Source organism: Pavona decussata, unplaced genomic scaffold (assembly GCF_977016875.1).
Source record: "Pavona decussata unplaced genomic scaffold, jaPavDecu1.1 SCAFFOLD_47, whole genome shotgun sequence".
Taxonomy (NCBI): Eukaryota; Metazoa; Cnidaria; class Anthozoa; order Scleractinia; family Agariciidae; genus Pavona; species Pavona decussata.
Genome location: NW_028145469.1, coordinates 814,004 through 832,910, shown reverse-complemented (window position 1 = coordinate 832,910; position 18,907 = coordinate 814,004). Strand labels below are relative to the sequence as shown.

Below are 18,907 nucleotides of genomic sequence, written 5' to 3'. Positions count from 1 at the left end.
ACGGTGCAGAGAGAGTTCGACGTTGTCTTGAAAATGGAGGTGCACGGGGCTCAAATCCCGGACTTGTGGGAGGACTTGAAGTAGTTGTCCAAGAGAAACACTTTGCCATTTTTGTTTGCTGTTCTGCTTTGACTCAACAATCTCCAGCATTTGGTATTTATTAAAAATTTTGATGACGTCGCACATACGTTGTTACTTTTCGTAATCTGGGTGAGGCTTGGCAACGCCTTTTAGCGTACACACCCTGTTTTCGTATAATAATAACAATGATATTAGCAACAACAATAATAATGATATTAATAATTAAAACAATATATAATAATAATGTTTTAATATCCATCGTTAATTAAAAACGTACAATAGATTAAGACAAAATATATTATATACAGAATAAAATAAATGGTGTATCCTACAGATTTCTCCTTTTTACCTTTTACGGCCATATAAATTACACACGCTTTGTATCGACGATTATGACGAAATATGGGATTAAAAATTAAGAGGGATTTTAAGTGTGTTTCCTGTGTAATGTTGTCTTTATATGGCCAGGCGCATTGCCCGGTGTCACGACACGGTGATATTTCAGCGTTGCGTGCAAAATGAAAGTGCACGGAGATCGAATTCTGGACTATGGGGAGGAATTCTATTAGCTGTACTCGAGAAAAACATTGCCATTTTGTTTGTTAGTTTACGTGCAATCAAAAATCGCCATTATTTAGTATTTCACAAGATTTTTTTTTGATGACATCAATAGTGCGTCATTACTTTTGGGATTGGTAACATTTTTTTGCCGACACGAGGCCTTATCAGTTTAACACGTTGAATTTTGTCGGAGCAAGGAATGACTTCTGTGAATCAAAGACATGACCAGATCTTATTCAAAACACCATTCTCGATTCTAGGGAAGTTTCACATGTTCTTTCATGGACAGTTGTGGCTTTGCAGTATCAGTTAAAATGGACAAGTAACTTGAAATCATTCAACCTTCCGGCGAGGCTAAGTGAGTACTTATGATCGATTTTCTGTATCCCAACCCTCTTTTTAAACGGTCACTGATAATCTTGGTGGCGTGGTCATTTTAAGTATAATTTTGTCCATTTATGGACAGTGAGAGATTTGCGCTGTATACTTACCTAGTCAGTAAAAATTCCCTGTATCTTCTTCTGAGTGAACATGCATAAATTACCTTAGAACTGTTGACGAAAGAAGATAACTGCGCATGTTAACGACGTACCCCATCTTGGTTTGAATTTAATAACTATTCTTAATTTAATCCTTGTTGGTCTATTATGCTTGTTTAATATATAAAAGGCGACCGAAGTTGATTATGCTTGCTTTAGGTTTACTGCTAACTAGTTTTAGTTTTAGTACTAGACAAGGCGATCGTGTTCGCGAACACCTGCGAGACGTTAAAGAAATAACAGAGATTCATCCATACCATTCACTCGACACTTTTATCGTCCCGCCTTTCGCTTCATCAAAGTAACGCCAAAAGCCGCCAAAGAAAATTCATCTTTCAAATCGGCTTCTTTAATCCCCACGGCATCAACGAACTCTTTTAGTTCAACTAATTTATTCTTGTTTTTCAGGTTACCATGTTTCACCAATAGCGTAGCTCCACAGCCTGCTATATAAACCAAACGCGACCCACAGTTTCTTGATACGCTCTCACGCGAGCTAACTCTCGCAATCTCAGATTTCAACACCTTCACGGGAGCCACTTTACTTTATGAACACAGTTAACAAAACGAACGTTCGTTTTCTCTTCCTCATCGACCCATTACTACCGTTTCTATAGAAATTTTAAAACCACTTCTGACAATGAGAGTACAAAATGAATAAAACCTGACCGAGGATGGCTATAATTGTTTTGAAACCAAAACTTGGTTTAAAACAATGAAATCCACCCTTGTTTCTTTTTCTTATCCTCCTCATCCACTAGTTTCAGGACAACGAGATATTTTTACTTAACTTGTGTTAGGGTTAATCTTAAACTTAGCTATCCCGGTTCTGGAATTAAACAATACTTTGGCCTTGTGATTCTTGGAAAGCTAGCAATAAGTGAACCAGGATTGTACTAGCTAGGCCATAACAAGCTGTAAATACATTAATATTCATAGTTAGCAATCAGTCTATTGAAGTGCCGAACGCTTGGCTTTGTTATGTCATACTAGCTACGTTTCATCCTTGTGGTCGTGGGACAGACGATTTCTGCTCAGTAGAAAACAAAGTTTGGAGCAAGATTTCAAGAAAGTAAATGTAACAATTAATTTCAAGTGGGAAAAATTGTCGATGAAATCTGTTATGATTTGTGGACTATCATTTGAAAAAGAACATGTTTTGCATCTTTTTCGAGCAATAATATTTTGCTGAACAACTGCGATTGTAAAATCGGCCGTGTTGCATAGCACAAATCCTTGACAAACGTTTTGGGAAAGTTCCCGTTTAGAAGGTCTGGACGAAAAATTCTTTCAAAAGCCCTCCGTCTTTACTTCCTTAGCTTGATAGTGTTGTTCTTCGCCCATATTGGTTGTTCACTGTCGAGAAACATTGTTTGGGAGGAGAGGGGCGTCCTTAAAATATTTGACGATGGGTGGGTAGACTCAATGAACTAGTGAACTGGGATTGAAATATATTTGGGGTATTAATGAAACACTTTGGGATCTTCCTTCAAACGCTTGCAAAGTCTGGCAATTTTCGGAAACTTTCAGAAGGTGTTCACCCGTAAACATCGTCCGGAATTTTAGAACGTTTTCTGGATAAATACTCCAAGTTCCAGAGAAGCTTGAGTGAATTTCATACAACAATGGAACGCTCAAAAACTCGGCAAATTGTTGAAAATCTTCTGACGATGTCTGTATTTTTTTTACGCAAGTGAAACATTACTGAAATTTGCATGAGAAATTGATTTATATTTAAGGCATTGGATTCAATAATGGATCAGAGAATCAACTATACATTGTATTTTAAAGTGCCAAAGTGAACCCATGAATTTCCTACTGAGTATTAGCCCTAGTAAGGAAAAGGCAAACCACATGAAGCGGCAAATCAAAAAATCTTCGACCTCGGGGGAAATCAACACCACGACCTCCGAATTTGATCAACCATTGCTCTACCCACTGAGCTACGAGGCCATAAGACAGGAAGGAGTCTAGGCGAACATATTCGAGACGTCGAAACAAATAACAAGGAAGCATCCAAACTAGTCGCTCAACACTTTTTAAATCTGTTTGACCACATGGCAAACACATGGCAGTAAATGGCATTTCTCTTTATCATGGTAACACAGAAACCCTCAAAACTTTACAACAAAAGTTCATCTTCCAAATCAGCAATCTTAATCCCCACTGACTCACCGAACGCTTTTAATTCGACTAATTTATTCTCCTACCAATAGCGTAGCTCGACTGCTCACTATACAAACACTTACAACCAACAATTCTTTGATTCGCTCCAACGAAGAGCTAAGTTCGAAACTTCAGTACGTGAATCTCTTTACGGTGGCCAATTTACCTTTAGTTGTCAACTCTGTGGATAAACCAAACATTCGTTTCTACTCCGCACCGACGCAGCACCACAGTTTCTTTAGTAACTAACCCCCTTATCCATATCCGGGTTTGGTCAACCGATGCTCTGAGCATTCGTTGGTGGTGAGTTCGATTCATGCCGAGCTCGTAGACTCTTTTCCCTGCCTCCTGTGGTCTTCCATTTCCTTATTGCGGCTAACGCTCAGTTGGAAAATTCATGGATCACTTTAGCACTATAACATAAACTGCGGAGTTAATTCTTTGATGCACCATTTTTTGTGTTATTAATGGTAGCGGCAAAACATTCATTTGATTAAATAGTTGGATAATGCGTTCAAACGTTTTTATGTAGGTTCAAATGGATGCTGAAAAAAATCAAGTATAAATAATTGAATAGCTAGTATATCAATTTGAAATGGCAACTTCTTTTTGTAAGGTAAGTGCGTTAATTGATTTGCATTAGTGTTGTTTGTAAATCGAAGTTTTAAATTGACACATAGGGTTTTTCATTTCATGCTAAACTAACAGCCAACTTTCGCATCAACACACACAAGCTGATTAAAAGCTGATTCGTTGTTTATTGTAAATAGCCTGTATTATTGTTTTTTTTTTTATTTAACTGTATTTATGTCGCCATCCAAGCAAGATCCCTGCAGGAAGGTCCCAATATGTCGGGAAGCGAGTCTTTGTAAACATTTCAAATTAAGATTCGCATTGAAATCATTGAGATCCGAAAACTCATTGATATATTGAAAACAATAAAGTTTGTTTTCAAATAAGAATTTTCCATTTTTAAGAACCGCGAACATTATACCTTTTTGGTAGAGTATTGTGATATCACGAAACGCATGATCATAACATCATTAAAAAATTATTGGGTAAAATGCTGTCGCTTTTGAGAAAGCTCTTCATCTACGGCGCTTCGTAAGTGGTGGAAAAGAGATTAGTACTGTATTATATATAATATGGCTTCGCTGCTCCTTACCGATAAGATTGGCAAGAACAACAAAAGGTAAAGCCATAAAAAGCAGAAAAATGACAACAACAATTTGCTGTCGCCAGTTTCAAAGATTGAGTCGTATCGTGTTAAAGGCCTGTACGAGTTGAGTGGGAAGGCACAGAGAGAAAACTTTTAATAAACTCGCGCGGTCACTTAAATGCGTTTGAATCATTACAATTGAAGGTGGACAAATTTCATTGGCGCAAAAGAACAAGTCTTAGCACGCTTTTCATTCAAGCGGCTTAAAGTGATAGTGCTTTTAGTTGAGGTCCTGTTGCGACCGCGCCTCAAACGGAGTATATATATTTACCGTCTTAGTAAAAATATACTCAGACGACGTCCTCAAAATGCGTTGTTTGAATTATTTACTTCTTCAAGGATTACTTTTGTTGATATATGTCGAGGAACTGCCTCTGTTACAGAATGGTAAGGTCTTCCTCTGTAGTCTATCTAAATATTTATTCTAATCATACATAGAAGGTCATGTCTGTGTCTATTTGTATTCTCCTGTTGATAATCTGTGGGAAATCTAGACCTAATTGTATCAGACAGCCAGAGGCACATTGAGAATCAATCTGGAGTACACAGAATTTTGTGTCTAGTTGTCTGACAACAATTCTATGCCTCTCTTTCTAAGTTTGTGAATGTAATGTTTGATACAAATAGGCCTTAACAAAGATGGTTGCTTGAGACAGTGGCCTCTCACTGATTTGACAAAAAGACACATCAAATTACAGAAGTAGACTGACCGTCTAATGCCCATTGCTTTTCACTTTGCTGAATGTACTTTACATTTTATGTATCTACTGTTAAAGTTTTGATTTTTTCACTTCATCGATTCTAGACAAGTCTCAGTCTAAAAAGGAGGATGAGGCACACTTTGTTTTGAACGGTGCAGTCGTTGTTGTTAATACATTGTGAAGGGATTTTGTGGCAACTTTTTTTATAGATCACATAAAATGATTTACAGTTTTTTCCAGTATAGTTTTATATAATCCAACTGTTTTGCTATACTTTTTGACAAACTCAAACGTCTCATGAAATTTATTAGTAAAAGCAAAAATATCACTTAAGAAAAAAGTCCGGCTATATTTTCATAGCAAGAATAAATTGAGGACAGGTTTTCTGTCTTCTAGTTTACTTTAGCTAAAATGAGAACATAGTGGGAGCACTACTGGTTCCTCAGGAACAAGGGTTTGAAGAAAATTTAAAAATCTTCTTGATATTATAATTAGCAACATTGCCTAAGTGAACATGAGCAAGGTCCTTATCAATGATATAAAAAGTAATTGCAACTTATCTCGATTTTAAGCGCTTACTTCCAACATTTTAATTTCCGTTCAAGAGCTGAGGTCAAAACTACTTGATGTTTGTTCTATACGAAAGATTATTGCAGCTGCAAGTACAAATGATTTATTTCTTAAGTAGCATACTCGTGAAATTGGAGTCGGCACATTTCGAAGTTGTAAGAGGTGGTCACCTATCAAGACCTATTCCCAGTGTGGCAAGTTACTGCTTTCTCATAACCCACAAGCTTCGTTGTTATTATCACGGATCGACTGAGATATTTTCTGTTGATCGTTGTCTGGATTAGACCCAGTAAGAACTCACATCTTAGGGGCTACACCTGAAATCAATGACCCGCCACCTCGTTATACTTTAGCTGAGATGTCCGCTGAAGATAAAATAATCAGTACTAATTAGCTAATATTATATCTGGTACATTATTTTTACTCGATCACATTGAAATTATCTGTCCACTCCTTCATCTTGCTATATGTTCGCTGAGAGGCTGAGAAGAAGACTGCGTAGGTGGCAAGATTTATTAAAATACAATTTACAACAAAGTCGAGCCTGTTTTTAGCTATTTCACTCCAAGCATTATTTTATTCCTGCAATATGTTTCTAACGTCTTAGTTAAAGTTCTGCAGTAGTGTGCTCTTCCTGTGGTGTTTTCTGTTGTCTAGGATCAAAGTTGTTATTTTCTTGATTGTTTGGATTTGAGCCTCTTGGGAATGAGAAACCTTGAAGGTTGTAACGCGGGATAGCCGAAAACACTGTAACGCTTAACTTACTTGCCAAAATATTCTTGTTAACTTTTCTGTAGTGAATAATTCAGACCTCAACTATCTACTCTGGATTATAAAATACAATTTCTGCGAAAATTGTATCTCCGCAAGGAGCCTTTAATATCCTCGCCAACATGCAAGGACTCTTAAGGTTAATGTCAAGTAGAAAAAAATTTTTTGCCAAGCTCTTATGAAAATTTTTAATATTTGCCTCAATCGAATTTTTATCTTTTTTGTCGTTCAATGTTGTAAGAGCTTCTGAGAATATTGCCTAAAAGATTAAATAAAGAAAAGCTTATATTAAAAGTGTAGAGTGACTCTTTCAACGCTAAAGCCGAGTTCATACTGAAGATATATTATAATTAATTGTAATTCATAATAATTGGAAAACACTAGCCAATACTTCGTCAAGTACAACGTTTCGTGGTCATGTCCGCGGGCCCCGTAAGATTTCTATAACATTAAACTGAATCAAAATAAAAAGGAGACAAAGCAAGATAACGTCATTTAACATTCATGCGATAATTTCATGGAAGGTTCTCTGCAAGAATTTAAAGCCTTTAAAATACTTAGTTATTGCTGTTGTTGATGTGCTCATGTTTCCAGGCAGACCTGTCTTAGTCAACTTATCGGTACCGTCCACCTGTTATTGCTGTATATATGTTTGCGTTCTTTTTTTGTCTTGTTTCCTTGTTTTTCAATCAAGTTAAATTTGCTTATGAAATAGAAATTATATTTCTTGTTACCATTTTTTTTAATAATCTTCGTGTCGTTTATCAATACATCTACATTACTTTATTTTTTCATTTCGTTATCTTAACAGAGTAAAGACTAATTATTTTGCCTTATATTACCCTCCACCGACCCGCCTCGGCTAGCGAACCCAGTTAATACGGGTGACGCGCCTCATTGGCTATTATCTCATTCCCAACACGCGCTCCAGGAATTATTGTTCGTTACGAAACAATCAAGAAATATTGCTAGATCTTTCTGATTTCACCTCGCAAGAAAGGCTACAGGAGGATTTAATAGTTTCTTTTTATCGGGCATTAGAATAATATTACTCAGGTGATTATCAGAGAAAAACAAAGATTCAAAGAATCGTCAAAAAATGTCAATTTTATTTGTTTTATTCAAATTATCACGTGTCAATGAACAGAGACGCGCAGTCTGGCGATCACAAGATTAATCGAGAATCACATGGTCAAACTGTACATGGCTCAAGCAGAAATTCAGTATTCTTCTCTGCCGTTTCAATGAGACAAAGCACTAACTTCTCTCTTTGAATGTGTTGGGTTTCTCCGATCCGTTTTATCAAGATAGGTGGAGATAGCCAGGCTATTTGGTGTAAAAGTCGATGAACACGAGTGTTAGCACTCTGTCGCACAATTTCTTTTTGATGGCTTCACCGGTTAACGGACTTTTATAAATTGCCCTCGGAGATAAGCTTCCTCAGGTGGGAATAAAGTACTTTATTGGCTTCACTGAACAAGTACACCGTTTTCCCAGATGAAAGTTTTTGTTGTTTGGCGGTGACTTCAAATGATGGTCGAGACCCGCTCGAACCTACAACAAGCTAGTTTTCTTATAAAAACTGCCATCTTTCCTCCTCGCTGAAAAGTGAAACTTGAAGAGACATTTCTTCATCTCGTTTATTTCTATGCTTTCAAATTCTTCTTAAATTCATTTTGTTGTTGAAACCATTCTGTTAAATAGAAGAAAATCTTGCGCGAAGTTATTTTGTTGTTTCATTTTATATTCCTGTCGACATCGACAAAATTTCCACCGCAATTTACGTTTTTCTATTACAATTAACAAAACTTTCATATCTTGCCTGCAAAAAGTGACACCGAGGACTTAGCTGCGTCTTTAGTACCTTTCGGAATTGCATCTACTTTCATCGTATTTATTTCTTCCTCACAATATCAACAAATCGCGAAACGGCCATTTTAAAAATTAGTGCTCTCGCTACAGTAACCCCGCGTCAGGTGATCCAAGCAGCATATGAGGCAATCCTCGACCAATGAGACTAGCGTGAGTAATTATACTAAAGATAATTATAATTTTGTCTTCTGTGGTGCATAATAAAAATCACAACATAACAGGGACAAAAATGGAATAACTTATGGAATCACAAGGAAGTCAAACATTGAAGGAACAGAACCACAAAATTAGAAAATTGTAAAAGGCTGACTTTTTCGTCTTTCAGGAGAGAAGCATCAAGTGGACGCGAGCCGATTAACAGGCAAATTCGCCTGCCAAGATGAGGTTATGAACATTCGCTGTTGGTGGCCGAAGGTCATCAGTATTTATAGGGCGGAATACACTCGCACGCAGTTAAGTATTTGTAGTCGAAGTAAAGGTGGCCTGAACAGCGAGGGATACTGCGACCCGGTGGCCAAGACGAGTATGGCGAGCAGCCTTTGTGATGGGCAGGTCATGTGCAACATAAATGTGAATAAAAGTACAATGGGTGATCATTGTCCCGACGTGTTCAAGTATCTAAGTGTCGTGTACACCTGCAGTAAGTCATTAACTTAGGTCCGCTCAGATTGACTGACAGACTGCCTTTGTTTAGACTTTAAACGTTTTGTCCCTCAATAGAATAAGATCCGAAATTAAACATGAGAACTTGCAAAACTTAGCAAATAGAAGGAGGAAAAGTTGGCTGCTGCTATAGTTTGGTTTTGGAATTGGCATGCTAAAACTCATATAGGGTGACCATTATCTTCCGCACAACGATTACTCGTTAAGCTACAAAGAGATATATGTTGAGTTAAGTAATGTACAAGGTCCATTTACCCTTCTTCCTTATCGTAGGAGACGCTTTCGACTGGGATGATTGAAGTGGTATTTAGGACGCCTTTAACACGTGAATCTAGTAAATGATCTGACTTGCCACAAATCTCCTTGTAGCTCAGTGGTTTGTGCATCCTATTGGTGCTCAGAAAATCACGGGTTCGATTCCCATCGATCTTTGTCTCTAGCTCGAAACATGTTCAATGTTAGATCTTTCGTATTTCGTAACAAAGCTTACTCTATATTACAGAAACGGCGCCTCCCACAACACAACCCCCTGATGTGTTGAACAAATCTACAATGGTGTTGACCAAGCCGTCATCAGCAGTGCCTTCCTTAAACCGAAGACGAACCGGACGACCAACAAAGAGAATTTTGTTTCCCGTGCTGATTGATGATGACGAGTATCACTCAATAATTGACGTTGGCTTTATCCTAAACGACAGAGCATGTATCTGCACAAATTCTGGCTTCTTTGTTGTCATGTCGATCTTGGCACTTATTGTTTGAGCTATAATCTTACACAGGGACTCAAAACATTATTTTGGGACGATTTTTTAAACCAGCTCTTATTCTCAGCCAACGCGTTACTATTGTTTACAACACCTTGAAAGAAAGAGTGGCCAAGTAATGACCCAAAAACGTAATACAAAGGGATTATGCTCCCACTTTCTAGGGACGTAGACACAGACTTTCTTCAGAGGTCAGGCAATGGTTGCGAGCCCCGAGTGCTCCACCAAAAAAATTTGAAAACTAGAAACTCTGAAATGCTATTTTTGGCACTTCACTTTAAGCACTTCAAATTCAGTCCCCTTCAAGTGTAAAATGGTAACCATTTTTATCGCCTACAAGTAAATACTTTTATACTCGTTTCTAGGATGTGTGACTCTTGCACAAAGTATCACACTTCCTTTCCCGTCGGTTGCTAGGGCTCAGGGGTGCGGTGGAGGAGTATTCAAATATGGTTGAAAACTACCGAACGCCTGCCCGACTCCCTCGTCATGTTGACCGCTTTTCCTCACGGTCTTTCTGCCACAGTAGCTTTTGTGTACATTTGTAAGGGATTTACCAGGAATTGGAGGGTATTATACTTTATGAATAGAGGCCGGCGTTTAATCATCGTTTGTTTCAAATTGTGATGTCAAGGTTATTTCTTTATTATGAGTTCTGCGGCTTTTGCCTAACCTCCTTATTTTGAATTTGACCGCTTCTCTTTTCCGCCAGCGACTAAGCTTATTATACGGTTTACGTCGTTATGGCTCATTTAAGGTGGCTCACAACAGTTTCAAGCACTTTCCATCACTTATGCTTTGACGGATCAATACTACCATTCTTTGTCAGTTGACAGAACAACAATGGTATCAAACAAATGCCTTACTTTGGTTGATGAGGCAATGATGAGACATTTATTTGATGCTATTGTTTTTGTATCAGATGACAAAAAGAGGTAGAATTGATTCGATAAAGTATAAGTGCCTGAAAGTGCTTGAAACCAGTACCAGCCACCTTATATGCGTGATATTTCTTATAGCCGTTTTTGTTGAGATCTAACTAGATCTATGTAAGGATATTATTTGAATCCTTGTGTGAACCATATCTTTATCATGCCATTAGTTTTTTTGTAAGATGTTCTCGTTCTAGATCTATTTCTCTTTCATCCTTTCTTTAACGTTTTAGCCTCTTGTAGAGCTATACTAAGAATAATTGCAAACCACTCGTAGCCTTTTTGGATTCCTTGAAGAGTTATTAAAGATAAAGAGCTGAAAAATTCCAAATTATGGCATTTACCCAGATACCCCATTAACGTGACGCCATGTTTCTTACAGCATAAGAAGCACATTCGCAAAACAAACAGACTTAGAGATAAGTTCCTAAAGAACACGTATTAAAGGAACGACCTTTAATTGAGAAAAAGCGATGATTAAACACAAGGCTGTATTTATTCATTGTCAAACCCTCCAATTCATACGAAAACTAGTTATAAATGTACAAAAGGAGCTAAACTGGGCGAACGACCGAGAAAAAGTGACCATCATGGAAAGAAAGAGTGGTGCAGGTCTTTGACGACGGAAATTACGATATCTTAGACGATGTTAAACGATATTATTAAGCCAAATAAACCGCCTTTAAAGTGTATATAGAAATTTAGTTGGAGAACAATGTTAATAAAGCAGTTACAAGTGACCGTTGGTAGTCCATAAACGCAACCTGTATACCAATGTGGAGAAATAAAGCTTAATACCAAATGATGGTACCAGTTAAGAAATTCGCCGAACTTGTTATCCTAGAAAACATTCCTTATTTTCAGATCAACCAAGAAAAAATATTATATCTTGTTTTTTTTCTTTTTTGTTCTCCACTTTATATTCGTTTTAATTCTATCGTGGACCTATTATCACTGTTTCTTTATAAAATAACCCCCTACATCCACTAGCTTCAGTACAATGGGATTTTTTTTACTTATTTTTTTTCTTTTTTTATTTGAAATTTTAGCGTAACTTATTTCTGCAAGCTACACTTTAACCTTTGTGATTCTTGAAAAACGAGTAAGAACTGAGGAAGGATTATATCGGGTAGACTCTAACAACCAGAGGTGCCGAACGCTTGGCTTGGTGTTGCCATATTTACGTTTCATTCTTGTCTTCGATGGGACAGACGATTTCTGCTGGGTAGAAAAAAAAACTTAAACAAAGATCTTTAGAACGTAAATGCCACAAGATCATGAAATAAAAGTAGAAAAAGTTATCGATGAAATCCATTATGATTTGTGGATTATCACTTGAAAAAAAAAATTGTTCTCTCCGGTTTTGAAGAAGAATATTTTGCTGAACAGCTGACAAAAATGGGCGTATCCATAGTAATTTCTTGCGTTTTTCAGGTATGCATGGCATAAATCCTCGACAAAAGTCTTGGAACAGTTTCCCATTTAGTAATTTTAGAAAAGGAGCTCGTGAAAGCCCTCCTTCTTTGCTCCTTGACAATGTTGACCGTCGGCTGTATTGGCTGTTCTTTTCGATAAACATTGTTTGAGAGAAGAGGAGATTTGTGGGGTTGGCCCTAGGGCCAGTTTAACGACAATAGATAGAGTCAATTAATTAGTGAACTGATATTAAAATATATTTGGGGTATTATTAAACACTTCGGAATCTCCCTTAAAACACTTTGAAAGTCTTCTGCATTCCTCGAAAGAGTTCAGGAACGTCGGAAACGGTCGAATGATTGTACGCGTGTCAAACCATATAAAGTTTTATTTTGCTGAAGATCAGACAATACGCTAATTTATCACATGACCCGTACGGCCCTGCTGGCGCAATTCAAAAGAAAATAGCATCGTAAGATGACTTGAGCAGAGCCAAACAAGTACAGCTCTCCAAGAGTGGCAAGATCCTCCGCCAATCATCTGAGCTAAGTGCCTCTGTTGAGAAACCTTTTGTGCAATTTTTTCACCTTTTTCCTTCAACTTTTAATTTAACTTTTCCGCCAATGTGTTCGCACAAGCAATAAATCGAAATTATCACTTTTCCGAATTTCTTTCCATTGTTGGATATGTGTAGTTGAAGACACAGAAATTTCACACAGGTTTTGTATTTTCAGTGGAATAATTGGACTTTTTAACAAAGAAATAAAGGAGATAAAGTGTGTGTTGATTACTCTTTGTTTCTGTCTTTTGTTTCGGTGTCCTACGCGCTGATCATATACACATTTAACCGTGTCACATTCAAGGATCAAATAATTTCTTTTTTTTTTTTAAACCATTAAGTCATATGATAAAATTCTTATTGACTGAGTTAGGTCGGGCAGGTTGGGATAAAAATTTGGTTCTCGGTCATCTTCATCTCATGTTAAACTGATTGGTTGCTTGTTGTAACGAGCCTGTATTAGACACTCTCTAAATTTGTAATAACTTATGGTTTGGAAATTTGCAGTGTAAAAAATTTTTAACTGTAGTTCTGTCGCCGTTCTAGCAAGATTCACTGTAGGTAGGAAAGTCCTAATTTGTCTGAAGCGACTCTTTTGTAAACATTTGAATTTGAGATTCGCATTGAGATAAAAAACCCCATTTATTTACAGAAAAACGTTTTTTTTGTTTTAACGAGGATATTCCTTTTACAAGAACTGTGAAAATTTCATCTGTTTGTTAGAGTAGCCTAATCTAATAAGACAAATGATCTTAACATCATTAGCAAATTCTTGGGTGAAAATGTTGTCGCTGTTAAGAAAGCTGTTCATAAGTGGTAAGAAAAAGATTAGCATTGGGTACAATACAGTTTTGCTGGTCCTTAAGGATAAGCTAAACTAATAACAACAAAAAAGATGGAAGTATAAACGGAAAAATTACAGCAACGTCAAAAATGTGCTCTCCTTAGTATTGTCAGTTTCGATGATTGAGTTTCATCATGCTAAAGGCCTGTAGGTTTTTAGCGTAAAGGCGCAGAGACAAAGCGGTTTGACATTTTTTATTGATGATCGCATGCGGTCACCTAAATGAGTTTAAATCATTGAAGGTGGAGAAATTTCATTGGAGCAAAAGAACATGTCTTAGCACGTTTTTCATTTAATGCGGCTTCAAGTGATAGTGCTTTTAGTTGAGGTCCTGTTGCGATCGTGCCTCAAACGGAATTTTTATTTTTACCTTCTCGGTAAAAATATACTGACGCCAACCGACAAAATGCACCGTTTGAATTATTTACTTCTTCAAGGGTTATTTTTGTTGATATCTGTTGAGAAACTGCCTCTGTTACAGAATGGTAAGGTCTTTCTCTGTAGTCTCTCTTAAGGTTTATTCTAATCACACACTGGGAGTCATATGTTGTATTTGTGTTTCCTGTTGATAAACAAGAGGTAATCTTGACGTATTTGTATTGTGGAGCGCGCAGAATTGTGTGTGTCTGGTCAAAGCTCCCTAAAAATCTACAGCTCTCTTGCGAAAGATTGGGGAAGCAGTGTTTGATACGGATGGATTTCATAAAAATGGTTGCTTGAGACAAGCAAGCTTAAGGTTACTTATAGGGAAGGAAGGTCGAATTTTTGTCAAATAATTTTTTTTAGATAACTGTTGAAACAAGAAAGGGCTGCAAAGTTTCGTGAAAACAGCCGTTAGAAATCTCAAAAAGAACGCGAGCTATCTGAAAAACAAAGTTTTGTAGGAAAAGTGGTGAGCGAGTGAAGGTGTCATAATCCAATTTATGCGGGATTGTGTTGACATATTACGCGGCAAAATTTACCCGCGATCTCGAATAACCGGCAAATTTGCATATTTTTGCCATCGTGTTCATCGCATGTCACGGCGTTGTATGTAAAATTTTACTGTGAAACAGCGTTCCATTTTGGATTCAAGCATTGCGTAAAAGGTTGTTATGAACAAGGCGAAACTAGAAAAGTCGCCTTGGTTGAAAGTTAAGAAAAAAACGGGGCCAAAGAAGGTCAAAAAATCATTTGACGGAGCCTAAAAACTTCAGCTGGCGGAGAGCGACAAGGGTTCTTTGTACAATCAGTCAGATTTTCTTTCAAACCCATCCTCGTCGAAAGACATCGGGGCAAGCAGAATAAAAATAACTGCCTCGGCAGCAGAGAAATTCGAGGACAAGAAATCCGATAATGGAGAGTCAAACATTAGTTCGGAGTGCGAAATCGAAGATGCCGGCAACAATTCAGCCACTTTCGCCGTTGTTGACCGGCTGAAAATAAGCAGCGAACTTAAGCGCACAGCCTCGTGTACTGATCTACTGATAGCGGTGAGAAGTGCGTGTCTCTTGTCAACTCCGCTGGGGCTGCCAGTTTCATGTTCTGCGTCTATCTGCCGTTTTCTTCTTTGTTTTGGTTTTGCCGGTGGCTTTCTCGCGCCAGACTCAGGGCTCCCTGCGCCAGACTTAACTTTTCCCATAAAGAAATCGCTTTACAATATTACAGTAACACTAAATGCTTCCGCGAGGAATTTCGATTCTTTCTTTTTATCTACAGAACTCCCCAGGGAATGCTTCTTTGTGTTTGATTGGCCGGCGGCATGAGCGCGTTGACAAGTATTTTAATGAGGTGCGAAAACTCTGAAAATGTTTCACGGCCGAAAACACGGCTTTTGTTTTTACGCGAATTCCCCATCTTCAAATGAATTAATAGGGTATGTAGATTTGCCAGATTTCAACGAAATTTGGCCAAAATGGTCATCAGATATTAATGTATCAAAGTGTGTCAGGCTTTTACGAAATTCAAAATATTTTTCCCGTGACGTGTTAACATCTGACGCGACTACAAAAAATTTCCATTGTCCATCTTTAGGATGGGTTTTCTCACAAACCAATAGGAAATAAAGAAAAAGCCTGACACACTTTGTTAGCCTATTATCTCCTGATTGATATTGTGCAGTCTGTTTGGTTGTGCGCCTTTACGTGAGAGTGGGTAATTCAGTTAAGTACACGTCGCTAGTATTGAGTTTGCAGGCCTCTGAGCACTTATGTATCCAACAAAATAAAAAAACATTGATATTTTCGCAATCTTCAATTTATCAGCTTTACAGTGATGTATAGTTTTCCGTGGTTTTATCGAAAGCAGCGCGCGTACGCTAGATTTTCCTGAAGGCACTCGCAAAACATGGAAGTAACCTTAAAGTTTATCCTAAACGACAGAGCATGTATCTGTACAAATTCTGGCTTCTTTGTTGTCATGTCGATCTTGGCACTTATTGTTTGAGCTATGTCGGTAGAACTCATCAGTTACCGGGAATGGCTTTACGAGTTAATGTTAAGGGGGCATATGGGGGGAATAGGATATGATTTAGGAAAGAAATGAGATAGGTATAAAAATTTTGTACACACTACCAAACAGTCTACCGCCACGTGAGAAATTGTTTTAGCATCCATCTATTAAATGTGGACCTCAAATCTAATTCTAAACCATCTTAAAATATAAACTTTTTCCAATTTTCGAAAAATTTACCAATTGAGAATGACGTATTTTCGAACTGAATATCTTTTTCCTGAGTATGCCTGTGCCAGAAAGTGAATGATAATCATTCTCATTTATTAACCAGGCTTAAAATATACTATCCATTTATTCCAATTTAGTAAAATTGCTCCCTTTTTCTTCTGTTTAGACAACCTGAAAACCATAAAAATATTGGCCGCGCACGGCAAACCTCACGTAACCTTTTTGGATTCCTTGAAATGTCGAAGACTTATTAAAGATAAAGCGCTGACAAATTCCAAAAATATGGCATTTACCCAGATACCCCCTTGACGTGATGTCATATTTCTTGCAGCATAAGCAGCATAGTCGCAAAACAAACATACTTAGAGGTAAGATTTAAAATAAAGAGACAGCGAAATCCACCGAACACATAATAAAGGAACGACCTTTGAGAACATGCGACGATTAAACACAGAGCTCTATCCAGTCGTTGTCAAAACCGCCAATTCATAAGAAAACTGGTTATAAATGTACAAAAGGAGCTAAATTGGTTGAACGACCGAGAAAAAGTTACCAACATGGAATGAAGGAGTGGTACAGGTCTTTGACGACGGAAATTACGACCTCTAAGACGCTGTTAAGCCATATTATTGAGCCAAATAAACCGCTTTTAAAGTGTACATGGAAATTTAGTTGGATAAGAATGTTAATAAATTATTTACAAGTGACCGTTGGTAATCCAACCTGTATGCCAACCTGGGAAAATGAAGCGAAATAATAATACCAAGTGATGGTACCAGTTAGGAAATTCGCCGAATTTGTTATCCTAGAAAACATTCCTTATTTTCAGATCAACCAAGAAAAAAATATTATATCTTGTTTTTTTTCTTTTTCGTTCTCCACTTGATATTCGTTTTAATTCCATCGTGGACCTATTACCACTGTTTCTTAATAAAATTACCCCCTACACCCACTAGCTTTAATACAATGGGATTTTTTTACTTATTTTTTCTATTTTTATTCGAAATTTTAGCATAACCTATTTCTGCAAATTACACTTTAACCTTTGTGATTCTTGAAAAACGAGTAAGAACTGAGGAAGGATTATATCGGGTAGACTCTAACAACCAGAGGTGCCGAACGCTTGGCTTGGTGTTGCCATATTTACGTTTCATCCTTGTCTTTGATGGGACAGACGATTTCTGCTGGGTAGAAAAACAAATCTTAAACAAAGATCTTTAGAACGTAAATGTCACAAGATCATGAAAAAAGAAGAAAAAGTTATCAATGAAATCCATTATGATTCGTGGATTATCACTTGGAAAAAAAAAAAAAAACACACACATTTCTCCGGTTTTGAAGAAGAATATTTTGCTGAACAGCTGACAAGAATGGGCGTATCCATAGTAATTTCTTGCGTTTTTCAGGTATGGCATAGCATAAATCCTCAACAAAAGTCTTGGAACAGTTTCCCGTTTAGTAATTTTAGAAAAGGAATTTGTGAAAGCCCTCCTTCTTTGCTCCTTGACAATGTTGACCGTCGGCTGTATTGGCTGTTCTTTTCGATAAACATTGTTTGAGAGAAGAGGGGATTTGTGGGTTGTCCCTAGGGCCAGTTTGAGAAGGATATTAAAATATATTTGGGGTATTATTAAACACTTCGGAATCTCCCTAAAAACGCTTTGAAAGTCTTCTGCATTCCTCGAAAGAGTTCAGGAACGTCGGAAACGGTCGAATGATTGTACGCGCGTCAAACCATATAAAGTTTTATTTTTGTGAAGATCAGACAATACGCTAATTTATTAATCCACTATTATGTCATTTCGCCAAATAAGGTCAAGAGAACACGCAAAATATGAGACCGTAATACACTGTAGTGACCCAGTTTGACCGGTTTACAACAGAAGGAATACGGACAGACACTTCACTGGCTTTCTTTGTTGTTTACGTCATTCACACACACCGAAACTGATGGACAGATACACAATGCCGGTGTATTTCAACACTCTTTCTAGAGAAGAAAGGCCAAAATAACAAAATATTTTTGTAGTGGAATAATAAATGTCTTATTCGATGGTTTTACATATAATACTCGCGGACATTTTGCTCATTGGTCGTATTTTTCCTCGCCCCGAAATACCACGCAACTCGCAAAATATCCGCGCGTATTATATGTAAAACCATCGAATAAGATATATTTATCACATGACCTGTACAGCCCCGCTGACGCAATTCAAAAGAAAATATCATCGTAAGGTGACTTGAGCAGAGCAAAACAGGTTGAAGTGAGCCGGTCCGGTAAATTAGCCGCCCGGTCCCGCTCCAACAACCTCGTATCTATATAATTATGTTTGCAACAATTTTCTTCAATAAATCTTTCGAATAAAATAAGCGACAGTAGTGAGCACCACAAAAGCGAGATTTGTTCAGGTGGACTTTCGGATAGCGAACTTTTGGAACAAGCAATTAAGTCCAAAATTCTTTCAGATGAAAACGTCAAAGAATTCATCCCTGGGCTAAACAAGGAAACATCGTAAAGAAAACTAAGTGCGACATGAATAGTTTTTTTGTAAGTTTCTTGAAGAAGAAACCAAACGAGTCACAAACTT

The 18,907-nt window shown here is 37.4% G+C and overlaps 1 protein-coding gene across 1 annotated transcript; it reads left to right on the top strand.

Annotated features, from left to right (window-relative positions):
- The first annotated feature begins 4,798 nt into the window (after positions 1-4,798).
- LOC146482141 (latrophilin-like protein 1) lies at positions 4,799-11,579 on the top strand. The gene is made up of 3 exons (XM_085107425.1): positions 4,799-4,953; positions 8,806-9,120; positions 9,646-11,579. The coding sequence occupies exons 1-3, from the start codon at positions 4,875-4,877 to the stop codon at positions 9,903-9,905; spliced, it is 654 nt and encodes a 217-aa protein (XP_084963551.1). The 5' UTR covers positions 4,799-4,874; the 3' UTR covers positions 9,906-11,579.
- Positions 11,580-18,907: the final 7,328 nt, after the last annotated feature.